Source organism: Oncorhynchus masou, chromosome 15 (genome assembly GCF_036934945.1).
Source record: "Oncorhynchus masou masou isolate Uvic2021 chromosome 15, UVic_Omas_1.1, whole genome shotgun sequence".
Classification (NCBI taxonomy): Eukaryota; Metazoa; Chordata; class Actinopteri; order Salmoniformes; family Salmonidae; genus Oncorhynchus; species Oncorhynchus masou.
The window spans coordinates 4,023,414-4,047,487 of NC_088226.1; the positions used below are offsets into that span (position 1 = coordinate 4,023,414).

Sequence of the window (24,074 nt, forward strand, 5' to 3'; positions counted from 1 at the left end):
TTACGAACATGCAACACCCGTTTAATATGACCAGTGTCGGTAAACGTCGGGGAAAAAAACGTTATTAAATTGTTGCCATCAGCAAAGTTACAGTCACGAACGCTCTAGAAAACATGAAAACAGCCTAACCAGTTTTGCTAGGGTGAGTAAAATGGTCAGATTGAGGCGTTCTCTCGTTCATGTCTGGAAGTAGCTAGCAAGCTAGCCAACTTTAGCCTATTAGCTTGGGTGCTTGACTGCCATTGTGAGGTCAGAACACTCGGATCAACCCTACTCCTTGGCCAGAGCGTCCAGTGTGCGCTTTGAACACCCCTCCCCTCAAGAGCGAAACAAACGTCCAGAGCACACTGAGCGTCCTCTGGCACTCCAGATTGAATTTACAAACGCACTGACAGTTTGAGTTGCGCAGGTCTGGGCATGGTACTTGATTTGAGGCGTCAGAAGTGGCTTCCACCCCTGCCTGAAGCACTCTTCCCATCTACTGTACATGTCTACATGAGTGTTGTCAGAACGTAATTACTCTCTCATGACCTCATACATCTATTTATGAAGGTAAGCAGTTGGTTGATCTATGGTTGGTCTCCCCAGAGTTTCAATCTGTGGTTGTTTGAGTTCAGCACAAGGGATTTTCAAATGACTTAAGGTCTCTTATGTTGGCTACATTTTCACACTGACTGCTGAATAATTATGGATATTGTGCATTAGATCTATCTCGAACTGGTATCACCAGTCAATACACACACACACACACACACACACACACACACACACACACACACACACACACACGTCTTCTTTACTTGTGCAGTATATGCCATTTTTTCAGTAACAGCACTGACTTTAGGTGGTCAGTTCATTATGTTTTGAGGATGCTATTGACACTGCCCTTCTTGCAGTAGGCTACATGACTTCAACACTGACACATGTTTCCTGTACAGCCACAGTCTCTCTCTAACACCTTCAACATGGGCAGCCAAAGAAAAGACAGCTTCCTCTGGGGAAAATGTAAGGTTTTTACGTTTTTACAGTCCATTTTGCAGTTTAACAACATCCCTAATTAGGCTATATGATCTGGGGATTAACACCATGAACAATGCATGAGTGTCTTTATGTAAGATGATGAAGTGTTGAAGTGTCAGTAGACAATGGGGGTTTGACTTGTTGCTGTGAATATCTTACTTGAGAAATGAAAATGAAATACACTAATAAGAAAGTGTACTGATATAGTACCTGTCTTCACAATAGATATTCACTACCGTCTACAGTGACTATTGTGCTTTCAGTCTCTTTACCTTGACCTATATACACTATGGTATAAAGTCAGCAGTGTTCAACGGATTCAAATGGTTTGTTTTGATCACTTTTACCACAGTGATGAATGTTATTCACTTTATTATAGTATCACCTGACTCTATAGAGACATATTGTCATCAAATAGCCTTTATATACCTCAACTTCTCATTACTGATTATCAAGCAACGTTCAGAGGTGTTGCTCACAGTATAGTGTTCAACAATCTAATTGCCAAGATAGATGGAGTTTGGTGATGTTGTATTATGAGTTAAGGTTGTACTGTCTAGTTAATGTTGTATTGTGTCATTATAATGTTGTATTGTGTCATTATAATGTTGTATTGTGTCATTATAATGTTGTATTGTCTAGTTATAATGTTGTATTGTCTAGTTATACTGTTGTATTGCCTAGTTATAATGTTGTATTGCCTAGTTATAATGTGGTATTGTTTAGTTATAATGTTGTATTGTCTAGTTATATTGTTTTATTTTGTAATTATAATGTTGTGTTGTATAGTTATAATGTTGTGTTGTCTTGTTATAATGTTATATTGTCTAGTTATAATGGTGTGTTGTTTAGTTATAATGTTGTGTTGTCTAGTTATAATGTTGTATTGTCTAGTTATAATGTTTTGTTGTCTAGTTATAATGTTGTATTGTCTAGTTATAATGTTGTTTTGTCTAGTTATAATGTTGTGTTGTCAAGTTATAATGTTGTGTTGTCTAGTTATAATGTTGTATTGTCTAGTTAATGTTGTGTTGACTAGTTATAATGTTGTGTTGTCTAGTTATAATATTGTATTGTCTAGTTAATGTTGTGTTGTCTAGTTATAATGTTGTGTTGTCTAGTTATAATGTTGTGTTGTCTAGTTATAATGTTGTATTGTCTAGTTAATGTTGTATTGTCTAGTTAATGTTGTATTGTCTAGTTAATGTTGTATTGTCTAGTTAATGTTGTATTGTCTAGTTATAATGTTGTGTTGTTTAGTTATAATGTTGTGTTGTCTAGTTATAATGTTGTATTGTCTAGTTAATGTTGTGTTGTCTATTTATAATGTTGTGTTGTCTAGTTAATGTTGTGTTGTCTAGTTATAATGTTGTGTTGTCTAGTTAATGTTGTGTTGTCTAGTTATAATGTTGTGTTGTCTAGTTATAATGTTGTATTGTCTAGTTAATGTTGTGTTGTCTAGTTATAATGTTGTATTGTCTAGTTATAATGTGTTGCCTAGTTATAATGTTGTATTGTCTAGTTATAATGTTGTGTTGTCTAGTTATAATGTTGTATTGTCTAGTTAATGTTGTGTTGTCTAGTTATAATGTTGTATTGTCTAGTTATAATGTTGTGTTGTCTAGTTATAATGTTGTATTGTCTAGTTATAATGTTGTTTTGTCTAGTTATAATGTTGTGTTGTCAAGTTATAATGTTGTTTTGTCTAGTTATAATGTTGTATTGTCTAGTTAATGTTGTGTTGACTAGTTATAATGTTGTGTTGTCTAGTTATAATGTTGTATTGTCTAGTTAATGTTGTGTTGTCTAGTTATAATGTTGTGTTGTCTAGTTATAATGTTGTGTTGTCTAGTTATAATGTTGTATTGTCTAGTTAATGTTGTATTGTCTAGTTAATGTTGTATTGTCTAGTTAATATTGTATTGTCTAGTTAATGTTGTATTGTCTAGTTATAATGTTGTGTTGTTTAGTTATAATGTTGTATTGCCTAGTTATAATGTTGTGTTGTCTAGTTCTAATGTTGTATTGTCTAGTTAATGTTGTGTTGTCTAGTTATAATGTTGTGTTGTCTAGTTATAATGTTGTATTGTCTAGTTATAATGTTGTATTGTCTAGTTAATGTTGTATTGTCTAGTTAATGTTGTATTGTCTAGTTAATGTTGTATTGTCTAGTTAATGTTGTATTGTCTAGTTATAATGTTGTGTTGTTTAGTTATAATGTTGTGTTGTCTAGTTATAATGTTGTATTGTCTAGTTAATGTTGTGTTGTCTAGTTATAATGTTGTGTTGTCTAGTTAATGTTGTGTTGTCTAGTTATAATGTTGTGTTGTCTAGTTAATGTTGTGTTGTCTAGTTATAATGTTGTGTTGTCTAGTTATAATGTTGTATTGTCTAGTTAATGTTGTGTTGTCTAGTTATAATGTTGTATTGTCTAGTTATAATGTGTTGTCTTTTTATAATGTTGTATTGTCTAGTTAATGTTGTGTTGTCTAGTTAATGTTGTGTTGTCTAGTTATAATGTTGTGTTGTCTAGTTATAATGTTGTATTGTCTAGTTAATGTTGTGTTGTCTAGTTATAATGTTGTATTGTCTAGTTATAATGTTGTATTGTGTCATTATAATGTTGTATTGTGTCATTATAATGTTGTATTGTCTAGTTATAATGTTGTTTTGTCTAGTTATAATGTTGTGTTGTCAAGTTATAATGTTGTTTTGTCTAGTTATAATGTTGTATTGTCTAGTTAATGATGTGTTGACTAGTTATAATGTTGTGTTGTCTAGTTATAATGTTGTGTTGTCTAGTTATAATGTTGTGTTGTCTAGTTATAATGTTTTGTTGTCTAGTTATAATGTTGTGTTGTCTAGTTATAATGTTTTGTTGTCTAGTTATAATGTTGTATTGTCTAGTTAATGTTGTGTTGTCTAGTTATAATGTTGTGTTGTCTAGTTCTAATGTTGTATTGTCTAGTTAATGTTGTGTTATCTAGTTATAATGTTGTGTTGTCTAGTTATAATGTTGTATTGTCTAGTTATAATGTTGTGTTGTCTAGTTATAATGTTGTATTGTCTAGTTAATGTTGTGTTGTCTAGTTAATGTTGTGTTGTCTAGTTATAATGTTGTGTTGTCTAGTTATAATGTTGTATTGTCTAGTTAATGTTGTGTTGTCTAGTTATAATGTTGTATTGTGTCATTATAATGTTGTATTGTGTCATTATAATGTTGTATTGTGTCATTATAATGTTGTATTGTGTCATTATAATGTTGTATTGCCTAGTTATAATGTTGTATTGCCTAGTTATAATGTTGTATTGTCTAGTTATAATGTTGTGTTGTCTAGTTATAATGTTGTATTGTCTAGTTAATGTTGTGTTGTCTAGTTATATAATGTTGTGTTGTCTAGTTATAATGTTGTATTGTCTAGTTAATGTTGTGTTGTCTAGTTATAATGTTGTGTTGTCTAGTTATAATGTTGTATTGTCTAGTTATAATGTTGTGTTGTCTAGTTATAATGTTGTATTGTCTAGTTAATGTTGTGTTGTCTAGTTAATGTTGTGTTGTCTAGTTATAATGTTGTGTTGTCTAGTTATAATGTTGTATTGTCTAGTTAATGTTGTGTTGTCTAGTTATAATGTTGTATTGTGTCATTATAATGTTGTATTGTGTCATTATAATGTTGTATTGTGTCATTATAATGTTGTATTGTCTAGTTATAATGTTGTATTGCCTAGTTATAATGTTGTATTGCCTAGTTATAATGTTGTATTGTCTAGTTATAATGTTGTGTTGTCTAGTTATAATGTTGTATTGTCTAGTTAATGTTGTGTTGTCTAGTTATAATGTTGTATTGTCTAGTTATAATGTTGTATTGTGTCATTATAATGTTGTATTGTGTCATTATAATGTTGTATTGTCTAGTTATAATGTTGTATTGCCTAGTTATAATGTTGTATTGCCTAGTTATAATGTTGTATTGTCTAGTTATAATGTTGTGTTGTCTAGTTATAATGTTGTATTGTCTAGTTAATGTTGTGTTGTCTAGTTATAATGGTGTATTGTCTAGTTATAATGTTGTATTGTGTCATTATAATGTTGTATTGTCTAGTTATAATGTTGTATTGCCTAGTTATAATGTTGTATTTCCTAGTTATAATGTTGTATTGTCTAGTTATAGTGTTGTATTGTCTAGTTATATTGTTTTATTTTGTAATTATAATGTTGTGTTGTATAGTTATAATGTTGTATTTTCTAGTTATAATGTTGTGTTGTCTAGTTATACTTTTGTGGTGTCTTGTTATGATATTGTATTGTCTAGTTATATTGTTTTATTGTGTAATTATAATGTTGTGTTGTATAGTTATAATGTTGTGTTGTCTAGTTATAATGTTATATTGTCTAGTTATAATGGTGTGTTGTTTAGTTATAATGTTGTATTGTCTAGTTATAATGTGTTGTCTTTTTATAATGTTGTATTGTCTAGTTATAATGTTGTATTGTCTAGTTATACTGTTGTATTGCCTAGTTATAATGTTGTATTGCCTAGTTATAATGTGGTATTGTTTAGTTATAATGTTGTATTGTCTAGTTATATTGTTTTATTTTGTAATTATAATGTTGTGTTGTATAGTTATAATGTTGTGTTGTCTTGTTATAATGTTATATTGTCTAGTTATAATGGTGTGTTGTTTAGTTATAATGTTGTGTTGTCTAGTTATAATGTTGTATTGTCTAGTTATAATGTTTTGTTGTCTAGTTATAATGTTGTATTGTCTAGTTATAATGTTGTTTTGTCTAGTTATAATGTTGTGTTGTCAAGTTATAATGTTGTGTTGTCTAGTTATAATGTTGTATTGTCTAGTTAATGTTGTGTTGACTAGTTATAATGTTGTGTTGTCTAGTTATAATATTGTATTGTCTAGTTAATGTTGTGTTGTCTAGTTATAATGTTGTGTTGTCTAGTTATAATGTTGTGTTGTCTAGTTATAATGTTGTATTGTCTAGTTAATGTTGTATTGTCTAGTTAATGTTGTATTGTCTAGTTAATGTTGTATTGTCTAGTTAATGTTGTATTGTCTAGTTATAATGTTGTGTTGTTTAGTTATAATGTTGTGTTGTCTAGTTATAATGTTGTATTGTCTAGTTAATGTTGTGTTGTCTAGTTATAATGTTGTGTTGTCTAGTTAATGTTGTGTTGTCTAGTTATAATGTTGTGTTGTCTAGTTAATGTTGTGTTGTCTAGTTATAATGTTGTGTTGTCTAGTTATAATGTTGTATTGTCTAGTTATAATGTTGTGTTGTCTAGTTATAATGTTGTATTGTCTAGTTATAATGTTGTTTTGTCTAGTTATAATGTTGTGTTGTCAAGTTATAATGTTGTTTTGTCTAGTTATAATGTTGTATTGTCTAGTTAATGTTGTGTTGACTAGTTATAATGTTGTGTTGTCTAGTTATAATGTTGTATTGTCTAGTTAATGTTGTGTTGTCTAGTTATAATGTTGTGTTGTCTAGTTATAATGTTGTGTTGTCTAGTTATAATGTTGTATTGTCTAGTTAATGTTGTATTGTCTAGTTAATGTTGTATTGTCTAGTTAATATTGTATTGTCTAGTTAATGTTGTATTGTCTAGTTATAATGTTGTGTTGTTTAGTTATAATGTTGTATTGTCTAGTTATAATGTTGTGTTGTCTAGTTCTAATGTTGTATTGTCTAGTTAATGTTGTGTTGTCTAGTTATAATGTTGTGTTGTCTAGTTATAATGTTGTATTGTCTAGTTATAATGTTGTATTGTCTAGTTAATGTTGTATTGTCTAGTTAATGTTGTATTGTCTAGTTAATGTTGTATTGTCTAGTTAATGTTGTATTGTCTAGTTATAATGTTGTGTTGTTTAGTTATAATGTTGTGTTGTCTAGTTATAATGTTGTATTGTCTAGTTAATGTTGTGTTGTCTAGTTATAATGTTGTGTTGTCTAGTTAATGTTGTGTTGTCTAGTTATAATGTTGTGTTGTCTAGTTAATGTTGTGTTGTCTAGTTATAATGTTGTGTTGTCTAGTTATAATGTTGTATTGTCTAGTTAATGTTGTGTTGTCTAGTTATAATGTTGTATTGTCTAGTTATAATGTGTTGTCTTTTTATAATGTTGTATTGTCTAGTTAATGTTGTGTTGTCTAGTTAATGTTGTGTTGTCTAGTTATAATGTTGTGTTGTCTAGTTATAATGTTGTATTGTCTAGTTAATGTTGTGTTGTCTAGTTATAATGTTGTATTGTCTAGTTATAATGTTGTATTGTGTCATTATAATGTTGTATTGTGTCATTATAATGTTGTATTGTCTAGTTATAATGTTGTTTTGTCTAGTTATAATGTTGTGTTGTCAAGTTATAATGTTGTTTTGTCTAGTTATAATGTTGTATTGTCTAGTTAATGATGTGTTGACTAGTTATAATGTTGTGTTGTCTAGTTATAATGTTGTGTTGTCTAGTTATAATGTTGTGTTGTCTAGTTATAATGTTTTGTTGTCTAGTTATAATGTTGTGTTGTCTAGTTATAATGTTTTGTTGTCTAGTTATAATGTTGTATTGTCTAGTTAATGTTGTGTTGTCTAGTTATAATGTTGTGTTGTCTAGTTCTAATGTTGTATTGTCTAGTTAATGTTGTGTTATCTAGTTATAATGTTGTGTTGTCTAGTTATAATGTTGTATTGTCTAGTTATAATGTTGTATTGTCTAGTTATAATGTGTTGTCTTTTTATAATGTTGTATTGTCTAGTTATAATGTTGTATTGTCTAGTTATACTGTTGTATTGCCTAGTTATAATGTTGTATTGCCTAGTTATAATGTGGTATTGTTTAGTTATAATGTTGTATTGTCTAGTTATATTGTTTTATTTTGTAATTATAATGTTGTGTTGTATAGTTATAATGTTGTGTTGTCTTGTTATAATGTTATATTGTCTAGTTATAATGGTGTGTTGTTTAGTTATAATGTTGTGTTGTCTAGTTATAATGTTGTATTGTCTAGTTATAATGTTTTGTTGTCTAGTTATAATGTTGTATTGTCTAGTTATAATGTTGTTTTGTCTAGTTATAATGTTGTGTTGTCAAGTTATAATGTTGTGTTGTCTAGTTATAATGTTGTATTGTCTAGTTAATGTTGTGTTGACTAGTTATAATGTTGTGTTGTCTAGTTATAATATTGTATTGTCTAGTTAATGTTGTGTTGTCTAGTTATAATGTTGTGTTGTCTAGTTATAATGTTGTGTTGTCTAGTTATAATGTTGTATTGTCTAGTTAATGTTGTATTGTCTAGTTAATGTTGTATTGTCTAGTTAATGTTGTATTGTCTAGTTAATGTTGTATTGTCTAGTTATAATGTTGTGTTGTTTAGTTATAATGTTGTGTTGTCTAGTTATAATGTTGTATTGTCTAGTTAATGTTGTGTTGTCTAGTTATAATGTTGTGTTGTCTAGTTAATGTTGTGTTGTCTAGTTATAATGTTGTGTTGTCTAGTTAATGTTGTGTTGTCTAGTTATAATGTTGTGTTGTCTAGTTATAATGTTGTATTGTCTAGTTATAATGTTGTGTTGTCTAGTTATAATGTTGTATTGTCTAGTTATAATGTTGTTTTGTCTAGTTATAATGTTGTGTTGTCAAGTTATAATGTTGTTTTGTCTAGTTATAATGTTGTATTGTCTAGTTAATGTTGTGTTGACTAGTTATAATGTTGTGTTGTCTAGTTATAATGTTGTATTGTCTAGTTAATGTTGTGTTGTCTAGTTATAATGTTGTGTTGTCTAGTTATAATGTTGTGTTGTCTAGTTATAATGTTGTATTGTCTAGTTAATGTTGTATTGTCTAGTTAATGTTGTATTGTCTAGTTAATATTGTATTGTCTAGTTAATGTTGTATTGTCTAGTTATAATGTTGTGTTGTTTAGTTATAATGTTGTATTGTCTAGTTATAATGTTGTGTTGTCTAGTTCTAATGTTGTATTGTCTAGTTAATGTTGTGTTGTCTAGTTATAATGTTGTGTTGTCTAGTTATAATGTTGTATTGTCTAGTTATAATGTTGTATTGTCTAGTTAATGTTGTATTGTCTAGTTAATGTTGTATTGTCTAGTTAATGTTGTATTGTCTAGTTAATGTTGTATTGTCTAGTTATAATGTTGTGTTGTTTAGTTATAATGTTGTGTTGTCTAGTTATAATGTTGTATTGTCTAGTTAATGTTGTGTTGTCTAGTTATAATGTTGTGTTGTCTAGTTAATGTTGTGTTGTCTAGTTATAATGTTGTGTTGTCTAGTTAATGTTGTGTTGTCTAGTTATAATGTTGTGTTGTCTAGTTATAATGTTGTATTGTCTAGTTAATGTTGTGTTGTCTAGTTATAATGTTGTATTGTCTAGTTATAATGTGTTGTCTTTTTATAATGTTGTATTGTCTAGTTAATGTTGTGTTGTCTAGTTAATGTTGTGTTGTCTAGTTATAATGTTGTGTTGTCTAGTTATAATGTTGTATTGTCTAGTTAATGTTGTGTTGTCTAGTTATAATGTTGTATTGTCTAGTTATAATGTTGTATTGTGTCATTATAATGTTGTATTGTGTCATTATAATGTTGTATTGTCTAGTTATAATGTTGTTTTGTCTAGTTATAATGTTGTGTTGTCAAGTTATAATGTTGTTTTGTCTAGTTATAATGTTGTATTGTCTAGTTAATGATGTGTTGACTAGTTATAATGTTGTGTTGTCTAGTTATAATGTTGTGTTGTCTAGTTATAATGTTGTGTTGTCTAGTTATAATGTTTTGTTGTCTAGTTATAATGTTGTGTTGTCTAGTTATAATGTTTTGTTGTCTAGTTATAATGTTGTATTGTCTAGTTAATGTTGTGTTGTCTAGTTATAATGTTGTGTTGTCTAGTTCTAATGTTGTATTGTCTAGTTAATGTTGTGTTATCTAGTTATAATGTTGTGTTGTCTAGTTATAATGTTGTATTGTCTAGTTATAATGTTGTGTTGTCTAGTTATAATGTTGTATTGTCTAGTTAATGTTGTGTTGTCTAGTTAATGTTGTGTTGTCTAGTTATAATGTTGTGTTGTCTAGTTATAATGTTGTATTGTCTAGTTAATGTTGTGTTGTCTAGTTATAATGTTGTATTGTGTCATTATAATGTTGTATTGTGTCATTATAATGTTGTATTGTGTCATTATAATGTTGTATTGTGTCATTATAATGTTGTATTGCCTAGTTATAATGTTGTATTGCCTAGTTATAATGTTGTATTGTCTAGTTATAATGTTGTGTTGTCTAGTTATAATGTTGTATTGTCTAGTTAATGTTGTGTTGTCTAGTTATATAATGTTGTGTTGTCTAGTTATAATGTTGTATTGTCTAGTTAATGTTGTGTTGTCTAGTTATAATGTTGTGTTGTCTAGTTATAATGTTGTATTGTCTAGTTATAATGTTGTGTTGTCTAGTTATAATGTTGTATTGTCTAGTTAATGTTGTGTTGTCTAGTTAATGTTGTGTTGTCTAGTTATAATGTTGTGTTGTCTAGTTATAATGTTGTATTGTCTAGTTAATGTTGTGTTGTCTAGTTATAATGTTGTATTGTGTCATTATAATGTTGTATTGTGTCATTATAATGTTGTATTGTGTCATTATAATGTTGTATTGTCTAGTTATAATGTTGTATTGCCTAGTTATAATGTTGTATTGCCTAGTTATAATGTTGTATTGTCTAGTTATAATGTTGTGTTGTCTAGTTATAATGTTGTATTGTCTAGTTAATGTTGTGTTGTCTAGTTATAATGTTGTATTGTCTAGTTATAATGTTGTATTGTGTCATTATAATGTTGTATTGTGTCATTATAATGTTGTATTGTCTAGTTATAATGTTGTATTGCCTAGTTATAATGTTGTATTGCCTAGTTATAATGTTGTATTGTCTAGTTATAATGTTGTGTTGTCTAGTTATAATGTTGTATTGTCTAGTTAATGTTGTGTTGTCTAGTTATAATGGTGTATTGTCTAGTTATAATGTTGTATTGTGTCATTATAATGTTGTATTGTCTAGTTATAATGTTGTATTGCCTAGTTATAATGTTGTATTTCCTAGTTATAATGTTGTATTGTCTAGTTATAGTGTTGTATTGTCTAGTTATATTGTTTTATTTTGTAATTATAATGTTGTGTTGTATAGTTATAATGTTGTATTTTCTAGTTATAATGTTGTGTTGTCTAGTTATACTTTTGTGGTGTCTAGTTATGATATTGTATTGTCTAGTTATATTGTTTTATTGTGTAATTATAATGTTGTGTTGTATAGTTATAATGTTGTGTTGTCTAGTTATAATGTTATATTGTCTAGTTATAATGGTGTGTTGTTTAGTTATAATGTTGTATTGTCTAGTTATAATGTGTTGTCTTTTTTATAATGTTGTATTGTCTAGTTAATGTTGTGTTGTCTAGTTAATGTTGTGTTGTCTAGTTATAATGTTGTGTTGTCTAGTTATAATGTTGTATTGTCTAGTTAATGTTGTGTTGTCTAGTTATAATGTTGTATTGTCTAGTTATAATGTTGTATTGTGTCATTATAATGTTGTATTGTGTCATTATAATGTTGCATTGTCTAGTTATAATGTTGTTTTGTCTAGTTATAATGTTGTGTTGTCAAGTTATAATGTTGTTTTGTCTAGTTATAATGTTGTATTGTCTAGTTAATGTTGTGTTGACTAGTTATAATGTTGTGTTGTCTAGTTATAATGTTGTGTTGTCTAGTTATAATGTTTTGTTGTCTAGTTATAATGTTGTGTTGTCTAGTTATAATGTTTTGTTGTCTAGTTATAATGTTGTATTGTCTAGTTAATGTTGTGTTGTCTAGTTATAATGTTGTGTTGTCTAGTTCTAATGTTGTATTGTCTAGTTAATGTTGTGTTATCTAGTTATAATGTTGTGTTGTCTAGTTATAATGTTGTATTGTCTAGTTATAATGTTGTGTTGTCTAGTTATAATGTTGTATTGTCTAGTTAATGTTGTGTTGTCTAGTTAATGTTGTGTTGTCTAGTTATAATGTTGTGTTGTCTAGTTATAATGTTGTATTGTCTAGTTAATGTTGTGTTGTCTAGTTATAATGTTGTATTGTGTCATTATAATGTTGTATTGTATCATTATAATGTTGTATTGTGTCATTATAATGTTGTATTGTCTAGTTATAATGTTGTATTGCCTAGTTATAATGTTGTATTGCCTAGTTATAATGTTGTATTGTCTAGTTATAATGTTGTGTTGTCTAGTTATAATGTTGTATTGTCTAGTTAATGTTGTGTTGTCTAGTTATATAATGTTGTGTTGTCTAGTTATAATGTTGTATTGTCTAGTTAATGTTGTGTTGTCTAGTTATAATGTTGTGTTGTCTAGTTATAATGTTGTATTGTCTAGTTATAATGTTGTGTTGTCTAGTTATAATGTTGTATTGTCTAGTTAATGTTGTGTTGTCTAGTTAATGTTGTGTTGTCTAGTTATAATGTTGTGTTGTCTAGTTATAATGTTGTATTGTCTAGTTAATGCTGTGTTGTCTAGTTATAATGTTGTATTGTGTCATTATAATGTTGTATTGTGTCATTATAATGGTGTATTGTGTCATTATAATGTTGTATTGTCTAGTTATAATGTTGTATTGCCTAGTTATAATGTTGTATTGCCTAGTTATAATGTTGTATTGTCTAGTTATAATGTTGTGTTGTCTAGTTATAATGTTGTATTGTCTAGTTAATGTTGTGTTGTCTAGTTATAATGTTGTATTGTCTAGTTATAATGTTGTATTGTGTCATTATAATGTTGTATTGTCTAGTTATAATGTTGTATTGCCTAGTTATAATGTTGTATTGCCTAGTTATAATGTTGTATTGTCTAGTTATAATGTTGTGTTGTCTAGTTATAATGTTGTATTGTCTAGTTAATGTTGTGTTGTCTAGTTATAATGTTGTATTGTCTAGTTATAATGTTGTATTGTGTCATTATAATGTTGTATTGTGTCATTATAATGTTGTATTGTCTAGTTATAATGTTGTATTGCCTAGTTATAATGTTGTATTGCCTAGTTATAATGTTGTATTGTCTAGTTATAATGTTGTGTTGTCTAGTTATAATGTTGTATTGTCTAGTTAATGTTGTGTTGTCTAGTTATAATGGTGTATTGTCTAGTTATAATGTTGTATTGTGTCATTATAATGTTGTATTGTCTAGTTATAATGTTGTATTGCCTAGTTATAATGTTGTATTTCCTAGTTATAATGTTGTATTGTCTAGTTATAGTGTTGTATTGTCTAGTTATATTGTTTTATTTTGTAATTATAATGTTGTGTTGTATAGTTATAATGTTGTATTTTCTAGTTATAATGTTGTGTTGTCTAGTTATACTTTTGTGGTGTCTAGTTATGATATTGTATTGTCTAGTTATATTGTTTTATTGTGTAATTATAATGTTGTGTTGTATAGTTATAATGTTGTGTTGTCTAGTTATAATGTTATATTGTCTAGTTATAATGGTGTGTTGTTTAGTTATAATGTTGTGTTGTCTAGTTATAATGTTGTATTGTCTAGTTATAATGTTGTGTTGTCTAGTTATAATGTTGTTTTGTCTAGTTATAATGTTGTTTTGTCTAGTTATAATGTTGTGTTGTCTAGTTATAATGTTGTGTTGTCTAGTTATAATGTTGTATTGTCTAGTTAATGTTGTGTTGTCTAGTTATAATGTTGTGTTGTCTGGTCCTGTGTGGCTCAGTCGGTAGAGCATGGCGCTTGCAACGCCAAGCGTCGTGGGTTCGATTCCCGCTGGGGCCACCCATATGTAAAAGTAGTGGCCCCAGCCGACTTGTAAGTCGCTTTGGACAAAAGCGTCTGCTAAATGGGATATATATTATTATTGTCTAGTTATAATGTTGTATTGTCTAGTTAATGTTGTATTGTCTAGTTAATGTTGTATTGTCTAGTTAATGCTGTATTGTCTAGTTATAATGTTGTGTTGTTTAGTTATAATGTTGTGTTGTCAAGTTTTAATGTTGTGTTGTCTAGTTATAATGTTGTATTGTCTAGTTAATGTTGTGTTGTCTAGTTATAATGTTGTGTTGTCTAGTTATAATGTTGTATTGTCTAGTTATAATGTTGTGTTGTCTAGTTATAATGTTGTGTTGTCTATTTATAATGTTGTATTGTCTAGTTAATGTTGTGTTGTCTAGTTATAATGTTGTGTTGTCTAGTTATAATGTTGTGTTGTCTAGTTATAATTTTGTATTGTCTAGTTAATGTTGTATTGTCTAGTTAATAGTGTATTGTCTAGTTAATGTTGTATTGTCTAGTTAATGTTGTGTTGTCTAGTTATAATGTTGTATTGTCTAGTTAATGTTGTGTTGTCTAGTTATATAATGTTGTGTTGTCTAGTTATAATGTTGTATTGTCTAGTTAATGTTGTGTTGTCTAGTTATAATGTTGTGTTGTCTAGTTATAATGTTGTATTGTCTAGTTATAATGTTGTGTTGTCTAGTTATAATGTTGTATTGTCTAGTTAATGTTGTGTTGTCTAGTTAATGTTGTGTTGTCTAGTTATAATGTTGTGTTGTCTAGTTATAATGTTGTATTGTCTAGTTAATGTTGTGTTGTCTAGTTATAATGTTGTATTGTGTCATTATAATGTTGTATTGTTTCATTATAATGTTGTATTGTGTCATTATAATGTTGTATTGTCTAGTTATAATGTTGTATTGCCTAGTTATAATGTTGTATTGCCTAGTTATAATGTTGTATTGTCTAGTTATAATGTTGTGTTGTCTAGTTATAATGTTGTATTGTCTAGTTAATGTTGTGTTGTCTAGTTATAATGTTGTATTGTCTAGTTATAATGTTGTATTGTGTCATTATAATGTTGTATTGTGTCATTATAATGTTGTATTGTCTAGTTATAATGTTGTATTGCCTAGTTATAATGTTGTATTGCCTAGTTATAATGTTGTATTGTCTAGTTATAATGTTGTGTTGTCTAGTTATAATGTTGTATTGTCTAGTTAATGTTGTGTTGTCTAGTTATAATGGTGTATTGTCTAGTTATAATGTTGTATTGTGTCATTATAATGTTGTATTGTCTAGTTATAATGTTGTATTGCCTAGTTATAATGTTGTATTTCCTAGTTATAATGTTGTGTTGTCTAGTTATAATGTTGTTTTGTCTAGTTATAATGTTGTTTTGTCTAGTTATAATGTTGTGTTGTCTAGTTATAATGTTGTGTTGTCTAGTTATAGTGTTGTATTGTCTAGTTATATTGTTTTATTTTGTAATTATAATGTTGTGTTGTATAGTTATAATGTTGTATTTTCTAGTTATAATGTTGTGTTGTCTAGTTAGACTTTTGTGGTGTCTAGTTATGATATTGTATTGTCTAGTTATATTGTTTTATTGTGTAATTATAATGTTGTGTTGTATAGTTATAATGTTGTGTTGTCTAGTTATAATGTTATATTGTCTAGTTATAATGGTGTGTTGTTTAGTTATAATGTTGTGTTGTCTAGTTATAATGTTGTATTGTCTAGTTATAATGTTGTGTTGTCTAGTTATAATGTTGTTTTGTCTAGTTATAATGTTGTTTTGTCTAGTTATAATGTTGTGTTGTCTAGTTATAATGTTGTGTTGTCTAGTTATAATGTTGTATTGTCTAGTTAATGTTGTGTTGTCTAGTTATAATGTTGTGTTGTCTAGTTATAATGTTGTATTGTCTAGTTAATGTTGTATTTGTTAAGTTATAATGTTGTGTTGTCTAGTTATAATGTTGTGTTGTTTAGTTATAATGTTGTATTGTCAAGTTAGTTAATGTTGTATTGTCTAGTTAATGTTGTATTGTCTAGTTAATGTTGTGTTGTTGTTATATTGTCTAGTTAATGTTGTATTGTCTAGTTATAATGTTGTGTTGTTTAGTTATAATGTTGTGTTGTCTAGTTATAATGTTGTATTGTCTAGTTAATGTTGTGTTGTCTAGTTATAATGTTGTGTTGTCTAGTTAATGTTGTGTTGTCTAGTTATAATGTTGTGTTGTCTAGTTAATGTTGTGTTGTCTAGTTATAATGTTGTGTTGTCTAGTTATAATGTTGTTTTGTCTAGTTAATGTTATGTTGTCTAGTTATAATGTTGTATTGTCTAGTTATAATGTTGTGTTGTCTAGTTATAATGTTGTATTGTCTAGTTAATGTTGTGTTGTCTAGTTATAATGTTGTATTGTATAGTTAAAATGTTGTATTTGTTAATAGTGTATTGTCATTAATAATGTTGTATTGTGTCATTATAATGTTGTATTGTCTAGTTATAATGTTGTATTGTCTAGTTATAATGTTGTATTGTCTAGTTATAATGTTGTGTTGTCTAGTTATAATGTTGTATTGTCTAGTTATAATGTTGTGTTGTCTAGTTATAATGTTGTATTGTCTAGTTAATGTTGTGTTGTCTAGTTAATGTTGTGTTGTCTAGTTATAATGTTGTGTTGTCTAGTTATAATGTTGTATTGTCTAGTTAATGGTGTATTGTCTAGTTAATGTTGTGTTGTCTAGTTATAATGTTGTGTTGTCTAGTTATAACCTGAAAACGGAGTAATGAATAACCTTAATCTAAAAACCGTGAGAAGCTGTTATGAGGACAAGACTAGAGCAGATCACTTACTAATGGACATTACTGTGGCTCATTCTATAAAAAGCTGAAGTTCAGCAGTTATATTTAGCTAGTGCTGAGAAGTGCAGTATGTTGAGTTACTGTATGCTAGGGTTGGTGTGAGGGTGGTTGTCAAGGCACATTTCTGACACCTTTGATATTTTCAGTGTATACAGGACGATGTCTCAATTAGGTCTCAGGGGTTATGTCCGACTGCTTCATTTATGCATTGGATGATAATGATGGTTTCATCTGTATGTTTGTTTTTGTGTGTATAATCAATTATACAGCTTCCACAATGCTTAGCTCAATGGAGAGGCAGGAGATAGACACCACGAAGTTTCATAAGAATGACCTATTAGATGACATTCAGGTACAGTAAATCATCCTCTCAACCAGGGCTCTTTTTGTACAGTCAAAATGCTTTATGAAACTGCATTTTGCCAGAATAAAACTAACTGTATTGTGACATTACCTACAACAGTTATTACATTCACAAAGCCTCCCTCAAAAGTTACAACATCTCAGAAACATACAGTTTTATGAGTTGACTGACCCTGTACCTCTGTATGTGCCAAGGGCTTGAGTCAGCTATGGCTAAAATACCACATATTATCATCGCATCCCTTTGACATCATTTCCCCTTGTGTAGAAGCTGAGGTTGGAGATTGACAGCGTCATGACAGAAATCCACAACATTGAGACGGACGAGGAGAAGTAAGTTAGAGCTTGCACAATGGCTCATTCGGATAGGTTACCATTGACCAGTAGGCCTCTTCCTCTGTGGGAGAGTTAGCTACAGTAACACTTTGCAGTGTGTCTTCTTCTTTTGAATATCATAGCACAAACACCAGATCAACAATACTCCCTGACATCCATCTTGACAAAGAGGCTCCTCTGACGTCCTATCCCTCCCTAACTCCCCCTCCCTAACTCCCTCCCTAACTCAGACTAAGAAAGGCATGGAGGCCCCCCCCCCCACTGTGGTCACCTCTTTGTCCTTATAAGTGGGCTCTGGGGGCGTTGTCTTCAAAAACAAGAACAGATTCTGCCCCCCATCTGTAAGGCCCCTCTGTATATGTGTGTTTCCTGTTTCTTCACTAGCAGCTACAGGAATGTGGTAAAATTCTTATATGTCAGCAGCATGAAACACTGAGACATGTTCCAGGCAGGACAACCCCAGCTTCCTTTAATTGTCTCACTCTCACTGTGTCATCTCTTATGCAGTGGACACATACTAGTATAACGCTCATGGGCAAAAGTGGTGTAATTATCCTTTGTCAATATTTATTCTGTTTTGTCTTTGTCTCTCTTCAGCAAAAATGTTGTGAGAAACAAGAGGTTCTTAAGTGGGAAAAAGAAATTCAACATGGACCCTAAAAAGGTGAGCTCATGTCACACACTGTAATTAGAGCCCTTAGTTTTTCCTGGTGAGGTTCTCTGGTAAGACAAAGTCATAACATTACTCAATATGGAATACACTAAACATAAATACATATGGATCAGATATGTACTGAAATGTGAAGTGCTTCAATTATAAAATGTAAGTAGTAAAAATCTGTATAATTATCACATCTCTACTGACGGAGGCTTGCCACAGCTAGAAGTTTAAATAGTTAACTGCAAGATGACAGAACAAATAATCTGACACAAACGAATGAATGCTGAGCGAGTGACGTGACGTATGTGCAGAAGTGCAACTGTGCGGAGGCAGAGAGAGGGGGAGAGAAAACGAGAGAGAACCACATCCTGTTCCGTGAAGAGGAGCGGAGGCCCACGCTCCTGCTCAAACCACAAACACCCTCCTTTCCTCTCATCTGAAGAGAGGCCAAAACAATCATATAAAGTCCCCCTGGCCTGTATGGCCACCCTGGAGACAAGCCTGGCCTGTATGACCACCCTGGAGACAAGCCTGGCCTGTATGACCACCCTGGAGAAAAGCCTGGCCTGTATGACCACCCTGGAGACAAGCCTGGCCTGTATGACCAACCTGGAGACAAGCCTGGCCTGTATGACCACCTGGAGAAAACCCTGGAGACTGGAGAAAAGCCTGGCCTGTATAACCACCCTGGAGATAAGCCTGGCCTGTATGACCACCCTGGAGACAAACCTGGCCTGTATGACCACCCTGGAGACAAGCCTGGCCTGTATGACCACCCTGGAGACAAACCTGGCCTGTATGACCACCCTGGAGACAAGCCTGGCCTGTATGACCACCCTGGAGACAAGCCTGGCCTGTATGACCACCCTGGAGACAAGCCTGGCCTGTATGACCAACCTGGAGAAAAGCCTGGCCTGTATGACCACCCTGGAGACAAGCCTGGCCTGTATAACCACCCTGGAGAAAAGCCTGGCCTGTATGACCACCCCAGAGAAAAGCCTGGCCTGTATGACCACCCTGGAGAAAAGCCTGGCCTGTATGACCACCCTGGAGAAAGCCTGGCCTGTATGACCACCCTGGAGAAAAGCCTATGTGTGGGTGTGTGCAAAGGCTAGAGATTGAGTCAAGCAGGTCATTGGTTTCTTTAGCTGGAAGCTCTGCATTGTTTAGATATAAGAAGATATATTGCTTCCAGTTGCTCTCTCAGAATGGCAGACAATGCATACAGAATATTTACTATGTTTTGGACCTCATTATGATTTCTGCAATTTTTTTATTCCACATACAAATATGCGTTAATGCATTCATATCTTCCAAGTTCATACATGTTCATTGACTTGTCATGGCCTCTTCCCCCAGGGTATTCAGTACCTGGTTGACAATGACCTGTTGGAGTGGACAGCAGAGGCAGTGGCCGAGTTCCTATACAAAGAGGAAGGACTGAACAAGACAGCCATTGGGAACTTTTTAGGAGAGAGGTACACAATGCTTCTGAACATGACCAGGATAATGATGGCTTTGTTGATGGGGATAATGATGACTGTCATAACCACTCATTATCTAAATAATCTCCATATCACTGATTTGACTCTTGTTTGTGTTCATGCAGGGAGGAAATGCACCTTCAAACTCTGAAAGCCTTTGTAGAACTACACGAGTTCTCCGACCTGAATCTGGTGCAGGCACTGAGGTTAGTGCTGCAATACACTGGTGCATCTCTTACACTCATACATTCATAAATTCTCATTATTATATTAATTTCCACAGTCAATCCTGTCTGATTCCTGTCTCTTCCCTGGCTCATCCCTGTAGGCAGTTCCTGTGGAGTTTCCGTCTCCCTGGAGAAGCCCAGAAGATTGATAGGATGATGGAGGCGTTCGCTACACGCTACTGTGACTGTAATGCAGGGGTCTTCCAGTCAACAGGTACTGTACAGTACTGTAGTGCACAGGAACCAGCCTCCTCTACCATGCTGCTGACTCCCTACACTGACAGATCAGCAAGACAGATGGGGAGGGGGTTGAGGAGTACATTTTGAGGCATATTCAAATCATTTCACAAAGGTGATGCTGATTAAGGATGCAAATACATATCATTGACCAAACAGTAAGGAAATGTGTGGGTGTTTCAAACAGACACCTGCTACATCCTGTCCTTTGCCGTCATCATGCTGAACACCAGTCTCCATAACCCCAATGTGAAGGACAAGCCCAATCTGGAGCGCTTCTTCAGTATGAACAGAGGCATCAACAATGGGGGTGACCTGCCCAACGACCTGCTCATGGTGAGGCCTCAGGGGTCAGAGGTCAGGAGTTAACTCCACTCTCAGAATGTGACCCCTATTCTGTTGTTGTTGTCTGTAGCTGTAGTTACAGTAACTCTCATCTACTACCGCATTAAATCCAGAAACTCTATGAGAGCATTCGGAACGAGCCGTTCAAAATTCCAGAGGATGATGGGAACGACCTCACACACACCTTCTTCAACCCGGACAGAGAGGGTTGGCTGCTCAAAATGGGTGAGATGATTAGCAATATCATTAGATAAGAGAATTGTCTTATAATTGTGCCATTACCAAGCATAAAAAATAAGCTTACCACAGAATGATCTAATTTCCTTTATGGAGCGTGTTGGATGTAGAGTTTTATGATTAAACGTTTTATTTGTGTAATGAAATGTTAATATTTCCTCTCTGCAGGAGGAAGGGTGAAAACATGGAAGAGGCGGTGGTTTATTTTGACAGACAGCTGTCTGTACTACTTTGAGTATACCACAGTGAGTATGCTATACCCCCAACTTTGTCATAGGGTTTGCCAGTAATGTAATTTAGGATAAAAGATGATAGTAGTTACTGCTAAGTGATAGTTCTTGACCAAAGCATCTCTCTCTCCTCCTCCCTCAGGATAAAGACCCCATAGGGATCATTCCCCTTGAGAACCTCTGTGTAAGAGAGATAGAAGACTCTACCAAACAGGTACAGTGTATTCCACTGACTGCATACTTCATTCTAAAGTTTATGGCAGTGCCACCTGTTCTATGGTGTTTTAGTCTCATAGTCTGTGCAGAAGTCACATTTACAGAAGCTACTCTCTTAGCTGTCACGACACTATGACTCATAGCCTCCGTATGAGAAAGGAAGGTTTTAACTGGAAGATTAGGAGTAATTATACCAATATACTATGGGATTATTTCCTTTAAAAAATAAGTTATTACCAGTAATTTGGCCTGGGCAGGTGTTTTGTGAACATTTGTATGCATGTGTGTGCTTCTTTGTGAGCAGTACTGTCTAGAGATCTACAACCCCAGAGAGCAGAAGATCAAGGCGTGCAAGACAGAGAATGGAGGCAGGGTGGTGGAGGGGAAACACCAGTCCTACAGGATGAGTGCAGCCACAGCAGATGAGAGAGATGACTGGATAGGCTCCATCAGGTCAGACACCTCAACCCAGGATTAACACATACCTGTACGACACGCCATACACTTCACACATGACATCCCAAATGACAGTAGGACACAACTGGCAATCAATAGGATAAAGTGAACTTGATGATGATTATCATTTGAACACTTGTCTTATTTTTCTTTCTGTCTTTCCCTCAGAGCAAGTATCACCAAGGATCCCTTCTATGACCTGGTGTCATTGCGCAAGAGGAAAGTCATCAACAACAATGCTTCACAGGACTGAGACATTAGACATGATATAAAGCTTCATGGGAATTGAGCCCGGTAATGATCTGTAGAGGTCCCTCTCCGTAGCAGAAATGCTTGGAAATGATAGACTGGTTCAAGTAACTAAACATGGCGCTTAACGTTACAGTGCTGTACAGTACAGCATTAGTGCAATACTGTAACTCTGAATGAAAAAAGATCATTGTGACCTGTGTGTGGTTTGAAGCTGTCAAACCAGAAACTCCCCATACCTCTTACTGTAAGTCTAATTTTATGGTTGAAGTTAGAGTCACTCAGTCTGTTCAATTACTAATAGAAAGTGATTTCTGTTAATATTTCTTAGAAATAAGAATTTGAACGTACGTGGGAGAGAGTTGCAAACCAAAATAAGTGTGTAGCACTGTAAGAATAATGCATCATTCTATAAGGACAGATTTGAACATGTAATGTATAATGCAAAGTTACTAAAATGTAGTTGTATATGGTTATAGTTGATTCTGTAGCATAAGCATAGAACAAAGGAACTATCAGGTAAGCGTTACGGAAATGCTCCACCTTTTCACCTTGCACCAGGCTCAGCGATTTCAGTTCCTAGTAAGCCTCTGTACTACTAGTCTTTTCCTCTCCCAAGCCTATAGAATTCCTGTTACGTGGACACAAAACTTCAACACTGATTCAGTGTTGCGAGGTTCTTCCATTGCCTTAGAGGCATTGTGTAAATATTTTTGGAAATATGTATTTTTCAACTCATAACATATGTATTTTGTAAATACTGTATTATAATAGAAAGTTATTTTGCACATTGCCTGTGATAATACACACGTCTGTATACATGCCTTAATAATGTTGAATAAATAATACATGCTTATTTTATTATAAATATGTGTGTACTTTTTTCACAACAGATGACAGATAGTAGCAGATTATAATTACATCAAACAGGCCTAAAAAGCAGGACTGAAGACCTTTCTCTTCAGTGTTGATTGCACTGCTCATTGGTTTCATTGTCCCTTGTAGCGTCAGCTATGTTCTTTGTGTCAGTTTCCCTGTCCATTTTATATTTATTCTGTATAATAAAATGCGCTTTACAAATGTAATACACCTTCTTCTTATTATTATTATCAAAAATATCTTAGATATATACTGAACAAAAATATATACGCAACATATAAAGTGTTGGTCCCATGTTTCATGAGCTGAAATAAAAGATCGCAGAAAAGTTCAAAATGTTCTACATTTTTATTTTTACAAATTTGTTTACATCACTGTTAGTGGGCATTTCTTCTTTGCCAAGATAATCCATCCACCTGACAGGTGGGACATATCAAGAAGCTGATTAAACAGCATGATCATTACACAGGTGAACCTTGTGCTGGGGACAATAAAATGCCACTCTAAAATTTGCTACACAACACAATGCCACAGATTTTTCAAGAATTGAGGGAGCTTGCAATTGGCATGCTGACCGCAGGAATGTCCACCAGAGCTGTTGCCAGAGAATTGAATGCTTGTTTCTCTAACATAAGCCGCCTCCAATGTCTTTTAGAGATTTTGGCAGTACGTTCAACCGGCCTCACAACCGCAGACCACATGTAACCATGCCAGACCAGGACCTCCACATCCGGCTTCTTCACCTGCGGGATTGTCTGAGACCAGCCACCTGGACAGCTGATGAATCTATTGGTTTGCACAACCAATAGTTTCTGCACAAACTGTCAGAAACCATTTTAGGGAAGCTCATCTGCGTGCTCGTCGTCCTCACCAGGGTCTTGACCTGACTGCAGTTTGGCATCTTAACCAACTTCAGTGGTAAATGCTCACCTTCGATGGCCACTGGTACACTGGAAAAGTGTGCTCTTCACAGATAAATCCCATTTTCAACTGTACTGGACAGATGGCAGACTGTGTATGGCGTCGTGTGGGTACAGAGCCCCATGGTGGCAGTGGGTTTATGGTATGGGCAGGCATAAGCTACAGACAACGAACACGATTGCATTTTTATCAATGTCAATTTGAATGCACAGAGATACCATGATGAGATCCTGAGGCCCATTGTAGTGCCATTCATCCGCCGCCATCACCTCATGTTTCAGCAGGATAATGCACGGCCACATGTTGCAAGGATCTGTACACAACTCCTGGAAGCTGAAAATGTCCCTGTTCTTACATGATTTGCATACTAACCAGACATGTCACCCATTGAGCATGAGTTTGGGACGCTCTGGATTGATGTGTCGAACAGCGTGATCCAGTTCCCAATAATATCCAGCAATTTAGCACAGCAGAGGAGTGGGACAAAATTCCACAGGCCACAATCAACAGCTTTA

General features: G+C 32.6%; 1 protein-coding gene across 4 annotated transcripts; it reads left to right on the plus strand.

Moving 5' to 3' along the window:
- The first annotated feature begins 48 nt into the window (after positions 1-48).
- LOC135555370 (cytohesin-1-like) lies at positions 49-22,627 on the plus strand. 4 transcript variants are annotated; one of them, XM_064987738.1, is made up of 14 exons: positions 49-552; positions 939-1,005; positions 16,988-17,070; positions 17,350-17,414; positions 18,015-18,081; positions 19,438-19,556; positions 19,688-19,768; positions 19,891-20,003; positions 20,214-20,362; positions 20,485-20,596; positions 20,777-20,853; positions 20,981-21,052; positions 21,359-21,507; positions 21,679-22,627. In XM_064987738.1, exons 1-14 carry the CDS (start codon positions 547-549, stop codon positions 21,761-21,763), a joined length of 1,245 nt encoding a protein of 414 aa, XP_064843810.1. In that variant the 5' UTR covers positions 49-546; the 3' UTR covers positions 21,764-22,627. The 4 variants fall into 4 exon arrangements, with proteins under 4 accessions (XP_064843810.1, XP_064843809.1, XP_064843808.1 ...); XM_064987737.1 differs by having other exon boundaries at positions 50-552; positions 897-1,005; XM_064987736.1 differs by lacking the exon at positions 49-552 and having other exon boundaries at positions 813-1,005.
- The last annotated feature ends 1,447 nt before the right edge of the window (positions 22,628-24,074 follow it).